General features: G+C 45.8%; 1 protein-coding gene across 9 annotated transcripts in view; it reads left to right on the top strand.

Annotated features, from left to right (window-relative positions):
• The first annotated feature begins 1233 nt into the window (after nt 1–1233).
• Nucleotides 1234–12115, top strand: part of CHD5 (chromodomain helicase DNA binding protein 5) — a 409378-nt gene continuing 398496 nt past the window's right edge. For 3 of the 9 annotated variants that reach the window (XM_082273263.1, XM_082273262.1, XM_082273261.1), the window contains exon 1: nt 1235–1573. In XM_082273263.1, the coding sequence (XP_082129389.1) occupies nt 1516–1573 (58 nt within the window). In that variant the 5' untranslated portion in view covers nt 1235–1515. Of the gene's footprint in view, nt 1574–12115 lie in introns of all 9 variants that reach the window. The other 6 variants (XM_082273260.1, XM_082273266.1, XM_082273268.1 and 3 more) reach the window with 4 other exon arrangements.

Raw genomic sequence — 12115 nt, 5'->3', positions numbered from 1 at the left:
ATGGTACATATCGGTACAGTATTTCCGCACATCCAGCGTGTTGACAGATTACACCTTGTGTACTTACCCTGCTTGGAGATTAATAGGGACGTTTGTTTTGGGCCATGTAAAGTACTGTAGTTCTCACATTTTTTACTCCGCTACGGTACATACATTATTACCGCACATCCAGCGGGTTGAGAGATTATTAGGGACGCTCGATTTTGGCCTCGCATTTTATACTCCGCCTATAAGACGACTCCCCTATTTTTGGGGGATGTTTTTAAGGTTAAAAAGTCATCTTATATGCCGGCTAATATGGTAAGCTGAAATGCAGATCTCTCTTTTCCTCTGGTGCATCCACTCCACCCAGTTAGAAAGCACTACCTAGGAGCACACTTATCCCCTTGATCGCCCCTGGTTTTAACCCCTTCCCTGCCGCTTTAAGAATAGTATACATGTGTATATGAAAAATAAATTAGGGGGACTGCTGCTTTAAGTAAAGCATCTACATCCTCTCAGGGACACATTTTGGAAACACTTTACCAAACATTTTAGCTTACCCAATGCAGAGGGGAGGGCGTGTCTGCTGTGACTGAGCTGTCAGCGCCGATAACACACCCCTATTTATAAATAGTAACAATAAATGGGGGGACTGCTCCTTTAAGTCAAGCAGTGACAGCTGCTCAGTGATACATCTTGGAAACATTGTTTCAAAGTTTTCTGCCCACCCAGTGCAGGGGGGGGGGGGGCGTGTCTGCTGTCACTGTGCTGTCAGTGCTGAAAGGACACCCCTATTTATGAATAGTATAAAAAAACTTTTTTTTGGGTGGACTGTTTCTTTAAGTCAAGCAGTGACATCCTCTCAATGATATATTTTAGAAACAAAGTTTTCATCCCACCCAGTGCAGAGGGGGGCGTGTCTGCTGTCACTGAGCTGTCACTGCGCTGTCAGTGCCTCGTGCCATGGCAGACACAGGTACTCCCAGCACTGCACATTGCTGTCTGTGATACAGAGATGATCGCATGGAGGACACACACTGCAAATCCACCCCCCCCCCAATACAAAGTGCCCTGATTCCCCCCCCCCCCCTCTTCCCTAACTAGTCCTGCACTTGGTCACCTCTGGCTTCACTACTAACTAGTTGTGCCAAAATTATGGGATGTGGTTACCTGGGCAACCAGACTGGACGTCACACACTGGGCATGTGCACTCCAGTTTTGTCTCTCTCTCTCTCTTTTATTTCCAGGCAGAGGGATTTGGGCAGAGAGGGGGAGAGAGAGGGAGAAGGGGGGCATTGCTCCTTAAAAAAAAGCAATAGGCAGCCATCTTTTATAAAATCTATACCCCCCCACTCCCTCCTCCTTTTTTTTCCTCTCTTTCTTCAAGCCTGCCAAGCCCTGATCAGCTCAGGCTGGGAGCCCCCCCTGGCATCCTATGGGTTAACAGCTGGAGCAGTTTTTTGTACAGGGGGGGTTGTCCCCCTACAGCAAGATTTGCAAAAAAGGAAAAGCTGCAATTAATCGAGGGGGGCGATGAGGGGGCCCCTGGGGAGTGAAGAGGAGCCGGTGGAGGAGCAGGAAGACATGTCAGGTAGGTGCTGCATGCAGAGGGGCACACGCAGGGCGATGGGTGGCTGGAGAGAAAAAAAAAAAAAAAGAAGAGGTGCGAGGGCTCGGCAACCAGGCTGGAGAGGAATGTTTCTTCTGTTTAAAGTTTTGTGCAGCAGGGAGAATCCGGAGCAGAAGGGTGGAATGGGAACACAAAAGGGAAATAATTGTGCACGGTGTGCCGGGCGTACTTTGTAACCCCCCCCCCCCCCCCCCCAGTCTGAAATTATCCATTGTGTCTGTAAATTATTTTATTTTCCCTGTAGCAAGGGGCTGGATCAACAGGACAAGACTGGGAGGAACATGGCTGGGATCTGCTTTGTATTACTGTATGCATATGATGTGTGCCATGGCTGGGACTGAGCATCCTTCCAATTAGCAATGGTGCAGTCAGACAAGGAGGTTCTGCCACTCACCCCCCCCCCCCCCCCAAATACTGGTGATATGACAACCCCCCCAATACTGGTGATCTCTCATACAAATCTTAATGAGGATGATGGTGTTGGCTTTGCAGAGCATGCATTGTGATCCATTGTTCAATATCAGCTGCATCATCATTGATCGGAGTATAAATAAGCAGGAAATGTCTTCAGTCCTCCTCCATAGTCCTCCTCGTATCTGTATTATGTGCTTAGTACTGGACCATTTCCTGATCCATGACTGCCAGTGGGGATCATTGGAGGATCTTCTGTCCTTTGCAGATCTTTGTTAGGAATAGTGTTGGAAAGTCGGATCCTTCTATTCCCCTTCATACAGATACTGTGTCTAGTCATGCCTGAGCCTCTTCATGTGCGCAGGTTACAGCAGATAGAAAGCCAGTCACTGCTAATGCCATGTTCAATATTATCTTTTTTTTTAATCTGCGGCTTTGATAAAGTTATACCCGGTGATCCCACCATTAGGGTCCTTGTTCCTGTTATAGGGTGCCAACACTTTGTCCCTGTTTTCCAGTTGTTTCCCTTCATTGTCGCATGGGCTTCCCAAGGAGGCTACAAGTGGCCATTGCAGCACCCCCTGTTGTCACCATCAAAAAACTGACCCTGAAAAATGACATGCAGTTATAGCTAGAGTGCATGTAGAGGGGAAGTGAGTGCAAAGAGATTGCAGGAGGTCAGAGGTAACCCTGCTATGAAGACCATTGATCTGGCACTTCCTGTTACAGGGTGACAACACTCTGTCCCTGTTTCCCAGTTGTCCTTCTGCGTTGTCACCCTGTTACACAGGCTTCATATGTTGGTTACAAGTGGCCGTTTCCACACACAATATAAAGACAAAGCCCACTGGTGTCACCATCAGAAAACTGACCCTGAGGAATGTCAGCACTGGAGTGCATGTAGATGGGAAGTGAGTGCAAAGAAGTTGCAGGAGATCAGAGGTGATCCTGCTATTAGGACGATTGCGCTGGTTCTGTTACAGGGTGAAAACACCCTTGTCCCTGTTTCTCAGTTGTCCTTCTGCGTTGTCACCCTGTTACACAGGCTTCATATGTTGGTTACAAGTGGCTATTTCCACACACAATATAAAGACAAAGCCCACTGGTGTCAGCATCAGAAAACTGACCCTTAAGGGAACGTCAGCACTGGAGTGCATGTAGATGGGAAGTGAGTGCAAAGAAGTTGCAGGAGATCAGAGGTGATCCTGCTATTAGGATCATTGCGCTGGTCCTGTTACAGGGTGAAAACAATCTGTCCCCGTTTCTCAGTTGTCCTTCTGCTTTGTCACCCTGTTACACAGGCTTCATATGTTGGCTACAAGTGGCTATTTCCACACACAATATAAAGACAAAGCCCACTGGTGTCAGCATCAGAAAATTGACCCTGAAGAATGCCATCACTGGAGTGCATGTAGATGGGAAGTGGGTGCAAGGACATTGCAGGAGATCAGCAGTGATTCTAAAATGCATAAAATGAATAAATAAACAATTAGAAAGCAGCCACACAAATCTGGAATTAGAAAACAGATCAGAAAAATGGTCATAATAATGTGGCGCTGACTATAAACATGGAAATAAAAAAAGTCCCAAAATCACAGCAGAATTCAACAGTCCATGAGTGTCCGCTTCAAGAAAGAGGAGTAGAGAACCGCAGGCCCGGAGAACCACCACCAAACACACCACTAGTCACACTGCCTCTTACCAGAAGTAGATGACCCTCATTACAAAGGTCTTACCCAGCCAAATGATCGCAGTGCAGGTACAGTCATCCTCTCTCATGACTGGCACAGGGTTCACAAATCAACCGAATGTAGGCTCATGAAACACAAAGTAAAACACTCCTCGTAACTGCATACAAAGTGTTTATTTGCCACGCACGGTCATAAAAACTTACATTCATGTAGACAATAAATAGCGTTGTGTGTTCCTCTCCATGCAGTCAATGACTGCCGAAAACCACCAAGAAGTGGGTGCAAGGACATTGCAGGAGATCAGCAGTGATTCTGCCATTAGGGTCATTGTTCCTGTTATAGGGTGACAACATTCTCTCAATGTTTCTGCTCTGTCATGGTCACCCTGTCACACAGACTTCCTATAGTGGTTGGTTATAAGTGGCTGTTTCCACACATAATATACAGACAAGGCTCACTGTTGTCACCATCAGAAAACTGTCCCTGAGAAATCCCAGATAACTATCATTGATGTGTATGTAGATGGGAAATGGGTGTATAAAGGTATCAGGTGATCAGCACTGATACCGCCATTAAGGTCTATTACTACCTGTTAGGGGGTGACAACACGTTATCCATGGTTCCCTGTTGTACCCCTCTATTGTCACTTCTGTCACACAGGCTTACCAAGGAGGCTACAAGTGTTCATTGCAACACCCACTGTTGTCACCATTAGAAAACTGACCCTAAGAAATGACATGTAGTTATCACTGGAGTGTATACGATGGGAAGTGAGTGCAAAGAGGTTGTGGGAGATCAGCGGTGATCCTGCCATTAGGGCCCTTGTCCCTGTTAAAGGTTGATAACACTGTGTCCATGTTTCCCAGTTGTTCCTCTCCATTGTCACCCTGTCACACAGGCTTCCCATAAAGGCTACAAGTGGCTGTCTCAACACACAATATACAGACAAGGCTCACTGTTGTCACCACCAGAAAACTGACCCTGAGAAATTACATGTAGGCATCACTAGAGTGCATATAAATGGGAAGTGAAAGCAAAGAGGTAGCAGGAGGTCAGCAGTGATACAGTCATTAAGGTCCTTCACTACCTGTTAAAGGGTGAAAACACTGTGTCCATGTTTCCCAGCTGTTCCCCTCCATTGTCACCCTGTTGCATGGGCTTCCCTTGGTGGCTACTACGGTTTCAACACACAATACACAGGCATAGTCCAATGTTGTCACCAACAGAAAACTGACCCTGATAAATGCCATGCAGCTATCACTGGAGTGCATGTAGATGGGATGTGGGTGCAAGGAGGTTGCAGGAGATCAGTGGTGATCCGCCATGAAGGTCCTAGTTTGGGCATTACCTTTTATAGGGTGACAGCTTTCTGTCCTTGTTTCTCAGTTGTTCTCATCTGTTGTCACCCTGTCACATAGGATTCTGGTGGAGACTACAATTGGTCATTCAACATACATTGTGCAGACATTAGAAACTGACCCTGAGTAACGCCATCACTGGAATGCATGTAGATGGGAAGTGGGCGCACAGAGGCTGCAGGAGATGAGTGGTGATTCTGACATGAATGTCCTTGCTTCTTTTATAGGGTGACAACACTGTATCTATGTTTCCCAGATGTCACCCTGTCACAAGGCTTCATACAATGCTCCTGAAAAGTATTCACAGCGCTTCACGTTTTCCACAGTTTGTTATGTTACAGCCTTATTCCAAAATGGATTAAATTCATTATTTTCCTTAAAATTCTACAAACAATTCCCCATAATGACAATGTGAAAGAAGTTTGTTTGAAATCTTTGCAAATTTAGTAAAAATAAAAAACTAAAATAATAAATCCCATGTACATAAATATCTCAGTCTTTGCTCAATACTTTGGTGAAGCTCCTTTGGCACCAATTACAGCCTCCAGTATTTCTGAGTATGATGCTACAAGCTTGGCACACCTATTTTTGGGCAGTTTCTCCCATTCTTCTTTGCAGGACCTCTCAAGCTCCATCAGGTTGGATGGGGAGGGTCGGTGCACAGCCATTTACATATCTCGCCAGAGATGTTTAATCTGGTTCAAGTCTGGGCTCTGGCTGGGCCACTCAAGGAGTTGTCCCGTAGCCACTGCTTTGCTATCTTGGCTGTGTGCTTAGGGTCGTTGTCCTGTTGGAAGATGAACCTTTGCCACAGTCTGAAGATCAGAGCGCTCTGGAGCAGGTTTTTATCAAGGATGTCTCTGTACATTGCTGCATTCATCTTTCCGTCCATCCTGACTAGTCTCCCAGTTCCTGCCGCTGAAAAACATCCCCACAGCATGATACTGACACCACCATGCTTCACTGTAGGGATGGTATTGGCCAGGTGATGAGCGGTGCCTGGTTTCCTCCAGACATGACGCTTGCCATTCAGGCCAAAAGAGTTCAATCTTTAATTCATTGGACCAGAGAATTTTGTTTCTCATGGTCTGAGCGTCCTTCCAAGTTCCTTTTGGTAAACTCCAGGAGGGCTGTCATGTGCCTTTTACTGAGGAGTGGCTTCCGTCTGAACCCCTACTCGGATCTGTGCTTCAATACAATACTGTCTGGACTTCATGGCTTGGTTTGTGCTCTGACATGCACTGTGGGACCTTATATAGACAGGTGTGTGCCTTTCCAAATCATGTCCAATCAACTGAATTTACCACAGGTGGACTCCAATCAAGTTGTAGAAACATCTCAAGGATGATCACAGGTTGAACTGGATGGACTATTGTCTTTTTTCAACCTCACCTACTATGTAACTATATGTATGAAACAGGATGCACCTGAGCTCAATTCTGAGTATCATGGCAGAGACTGATGCTTACACACTTGGGATTTTCTCCTTTTGTATTTTTAATAAATGTGCAAAGATTTCAAACAAACTTTTTTTATGTTGTCATTATGGGGAATTGTTTGTAGAATTTTGAGGACAATAATGAATTTATTGCATTTTGAAATAAGACCGTAACATAAAATAATGTGGAAAAAGTGAAGGGCTGTGAATACTTTTCGGATGCAATGTAGGGTGGCTACAAGTGGCCGTTTCAACACACATTACACAGACAAGGCCCTCTGTTGTCACCATCAGAAAATGAACTATGTAGATGAGAAATGAGTACAAGGAGGCTGCAGGAGATCAGTGGTGATCCTGCTGTGAAGACCATTGCCCCAACACTTCCTCTTACAGGGTGACAACACTCTGTCTCGGTTTCCCAGTTGTCCTTCTGTGTTGTCACACAGACTTCCCACTAAGGTCGCAAGTGACCATTCCAACACCAATTATACAGGCATTATCCACTGTTGTCACCATCAGAAAACTGACCCTGAGAAATGCCAGATAACCATCACTGGGGTGTATCTAGATGGGAAGTGGGTGTATAGAGGTATCAGGAGATCAGCATTGATATTGTCATTAAGGTCTTTTACTACCTGCTATGGGATGACAACACTGTATCCATGTTTCCCAGTTGTACCCCTCAGTTGTCACACAGGCTTCCCAAGAAAGCTGCAAGTGTTCATTGCAACACCCAATGTTCTCACCATCAGAAAACTGACCCTGAGAAATGCCATGTAGGAGTGTATGGGATAGGAAGTAAATACAAAGAGGTTGCGGGAGGTCAGTGGTGATCCTGCCATGAAGGTCTTGTTCCTGTATGGGTTGACAACTCAGTATTAATCTTTCTCAGTTGTCCCCCTGTTGTCATCCTCTCACATGTGCTTCCAATGGAGAATAAACGTGGCTGTCTCAACACACAATATACAGACAAGGCTCACTGTTGTCACCATCAGAAAACTAACCCTGAGAAGTTACATGTAGGCATCATTGGAGTGTATGTTAAATGGGAAGTGGGTGCAAAGAGGTATAAGAAGTTTAGCAGTGATCCTGTCATTAGGGTCCTTCACTACTTGTTAACCACTTCAGGACCGCCCACCACATATACTGTATACTGCGGCAGAATCACGTATAGGTACATGATTTTGTGCATGGGCTCTCGGGGGCGTGTTAGCGCCACCAGAGAGCTGCTCCTGCTGTAAATAGACACAGCGGGAGCCAATCAGTGGGTCCGGCGGCCGCGACGGCCACTGGCCACCCGCGATCATGCAGGAGAATGACAGAACGGCCATCTGGCTATGTAAACAAGGCAGACGGCTGTCCTGTCACAGAGGCAGAGAGATCTTGTGTTTCAGCTCGCCGAAACACAGATCTCTCTTTTCCTCTAGCGCATCCAGTCCCCACACAGTTAGCAAGCACTCCCTAGGAGCACAATGAATCCCTTGAGCACCACTAGTGTTAACCCCTTCCCTGCCAGTGTCATTTATACAATACAGTGCATTTTTCTTTAGCACTGATCACTGTATTGGTGTCGCTGGTTCCCAAAAAGTGTCACCTAGTGTCAGATCTGTGCGCTGCAATGTCAATCCCGTTAAAAACCACAGATCGCTGCCATTACTAGTAAAAACAATAAAAAAAAAAAAAAATCCATAAATCTTTCCCCTAGTTTGTAGACGTGAAAACTTTTGCGCAAACCAAACAAAAATACATGTATTAGGATTTTATTTACCAAAAATATGTAGCAGAATACATATTGGCCTAAATTGATGGGAAAAATAGATTTTTTTATATTTTTTGATTGGGAATGTTTTATAGCAGAAAGCAAAAAAAAATGGATTTTTGTCTTACCGTAAAATCCTTTTCTCTGATGTTCACTGATGGACACAGCTCTAGAATCTTCTTAACCATTGGGTAATGCTGCCCCCTACAGGAGTAGGACACTAGGCAGGAAAAAGCTTTACCACGTCTATGGGGCAGTCCCAGGGGATATACTCCCACACTCTGCTATAGGCATTCAGTTTTGTTGCAAGCACTGTCAAAAGAAAAATAATCTAACTCCACAGAGGGGTGGGTGCTGTGTCCACCAATGAACATCAGAGAAAAGGATTTTACGGTAAGACAAAAATCCAATTTTCTCTTTCGTTTATTAACGGACACGGCTTCAGAATCTTCCTAACCATTGGGACGTCCCAAAGCAGTGTTAAACATGAGGGGTAGAAAAATTCCCAAAAGGCTAAACCTAGCCAACCAGGTAACATGGAGCTCAACCAGGAACAGCTGGAGCTACACTTTTAAAGATCAGGTCCTCTCAAACAGTGGCCTGCAAAACCTTGAGGCCAAAAGGAGCATCCGCAGATGCCAGTATGTCCACTTTATAAAATTGTGTGAAATTGTGCACAGACGACCAGATGACCTCATTGCAAACCTGTATCACTGATGCCTGATGGTGGAAAGCTCAAGAGGCACTAAGCGCCTGCGTAGAAAGCACCTTAACAGGGAACGGAGGAACCCGACCCTTGATGGAATAGGTTTGCACCACCATCTGTCTTGTTCATCTGGAAATGGTCACGACAGACATGGCAGACCCTTTGCGAGGTCCATCCGTAAGGACAAACAGTAAGGCTGATTTCCTAAACGACTCGGTTGCCGAAAGGTACACCCTGAGCGTCCGACCCACATCCAGAGAGTGCAAGGCAATCCCCCTAGAATGTTTAGACTTAGGACACAGGGAAGGCAACACAATGTCTTTATTCAGATAGAAACCAGAAACAACCTTAGGAAGGAAAGACTGACAAGGGCAAAGCACCACTTTATCTCTGTGAGCCACCAGGTAAGGTGAACGACAAGACAGCGCTGCCAGCTCCAACACCCTGCGTGCAGAAGTATAGCAACCAAGAATGCTACCTTCTGGGACAATGTAAGCAGAGGAAGCTAATAATGTTGAAAGGCGGTTACTGGAGAACCTACAGCTAAGTGGCGAACCCCCTGAATAAAGGTGCAAACCAAATAATGCATAGCAAAGGACGGAAAAAGAAGACAGCTAAGGCCGAAAACCTGGCCTTAGATGGTACCCAAGGCCAGGCGCTGCTCAACTCCTCGTTGGAGGAATGCCAAACTGTGAGCCACTGAAAGGGAACGGGGATGACCCCCAAGAGAATCACACCACGCAATGTACGTCTTCCAGGCAAGATGGTAAATCTTCCTAGAGGTAGATTTTCTAGCCTTTAACAGCATGGGAATCACTGAAATCCCCCTATCCTTCAGCACCTGGCTTTCAACAGCCAAGCTGCTAAAGCAAGCGACTGTAAACCCGGATGGAAGATTGGCCCTTGGGCCAATAGATCTTCTCTGAGAGGAAGTCTCCAAGGGGCATCGGTGACCGGCCATACCAGATCGGCGTCCCAAGACCAGTCTGGAGCTACTAGGTTGACCTAATCCCTTCTGCCTCGATCCTTTGCAGAAGACTTGGCAGAAGTTTTAGCGGGGGAAAGACATATATCAGATGATACTGGCCCCAAGAAGCCACCAGTGCATCTGTGGCGTCGGCCACAGGATTCTGAGACCTTGCCTCAATTCTATTTACCTTCCTGTTGAGATGAGAGGCCAACAGGTCTACCTCGGAAGTTCCCCACAGGAGACATAGCTGAACCTTAGAATGCCGGCTACCTCCCGAGCCGCCAGTACATTTCTTGTGCCCCTCGGTGATTGACATACGCCACGGTCATGGCATTGTCCCATTGAATCCTTACCAGGCACCCCTAAAGGCGATTTGTCCAATTAGCCAGACAAATCTTATCGCCCAAAGTTCCAGTATATTAATCGGTAGTCTTGACTCCTCCAGAGTCCAGACCCCTTGAGCACATCTGCGCCCAAAAAGCCTCCCCACCCGGACAGGATGGCAACCGTGGAGACCATCACCGTCCAGTACAGGGGAAGGAAGGATTAGCCCTGTTGAAGCGCCACGAGGGCAAAGCCACCATATAATGGACCCTCTAGTATCCCGGCTCAACAGAATAAGATTGCCTAGAGACTGTGGATTCATGTCCCACTTAGCAAGAATCTCTCTTTGCAGAGGTCTCGAGTGGAATTGTGCAAACAGATCCGCCTTGAAGGTAGACACATTCAGGCACAGCACCCGCATGCAAAACCTGAAAGATGACCGACTGCTGGAAAACAAGAGCTAAATCGCATCCTGCAGCTTTTGGAGTTTTTTCCCCAGAGTCAGACTCAGATAGTCCAACTTGGTGGACGGAACCAGAGCAGATTTTTGGAAGTTCAATTTCCAACCGAAATCCTGCAGAGTCCATACAGTAATTTCCAGGTTGTCCTTTAAAGCAGTCGGAGACTCTGCTCATAGAAGAAGAGCGTCCAGGTACCAAATTCCCCAGCTGCCGCAAAAATGCCAACACCGAGGCCAACACTTTTATGAATACCCTGAGGAGCTGAGGCGACCAATGGGCAATGCCATGAGTTGATAATAGTAATTTGTAAAAATGGGTATGGCGCTTCTCCACTTAAATAAAGTGCTAATAGTGCAATACTCTCCTAAGCGTGCTGCACAACCAGTAATGTAAATAAGTAGAGTTGATCACATACAGTGCTGTACCGGAAGTGTCACAATAACGATAAGCCCTGCCCTGCGTGTTTTGTCACTCTGATGTCATCTGGAGTGGCGCCGAATGCACAGTGTCCCGTGGACTTCCCGTTCAGCTTGGACCATATGAGCGTTGTACACTGTGTTTATGTAAACGGATAAAAATATTTTTCAAATAAAGTATACTGCAGTTTTACACTATGGGGAATATCATTTTGTGTTCCATTGAGCCATAAGGAGGATACGAGCACACTGAGACTATGAGGGGAAGCTCAAGGGAGGATCATGGAGGGAAGGGGAAAGCAGTTTTTTCCAGTCAAAGTGATTTGCCCCTGTTGCAAAGGGGGCAGCTATCTGGTGAGTGTACTCCTGGTGGGGGTCACTGGAGGAATTAGGGCCAGTGCATGTTTGGACTTTTCATTGTGCTGGGTCAGCATGGATCCATTGGTGGCACTTTAAGGACCAGCAATACCATGTGAAGATTTTTTGTAATGGAAGTGCATGTACCTTTGGAGGACATTATTACACTGATACTATATTGGCACAATGTTTTTGCACAGTATTTGATATTTGCACAGCATTGTATGTGATTGATTTAATTTAATTTGAGTAGCATTTTGTATAATACTAGCACTTGCACTTTTTTGCGGACATTGCACTAAGTTCTAATTTGATTTGCACAGCACTGTATGTGATCAACTTTACTTATTTACATAATTATTTGTGCAGCACGCTTAGGAGAGTATTGCACTATTAGTACTTTATTTAGGTGGAGCAGCGCCATACCCATTTTTTACAAATGACTCTTTTGCAGACACTAACTAGTAGTGTTTTGGGGGCTGCAGCTCATTTATTATAAGTACCATGTTTGGAATTTTTTTCAGCAATCACTCAAATTCACTACTAAGATTACCCATAGCGCAGAATTCTTCTTCTTTTTTTGCATGAATTGATAATGCTCCTCGCCCACGG

The sequence above is a fragment of the Pelophylax lessonae genome, assembly GCF_965119305.1.
Source record: "Pelophylax lessonae genome assembly, chromosome: 12".
Classification (NCBI taxonomy): Eukaryota; Metazoa; Chordata; class Amphibia; order Anura; family Ranidae; genus Pelophylax; species Pelophylax lessonae.
Note: the sequence above shows the minus strand (reverse complement) of the source record. Positions and strands in the feature narration are given on the sequence as shown.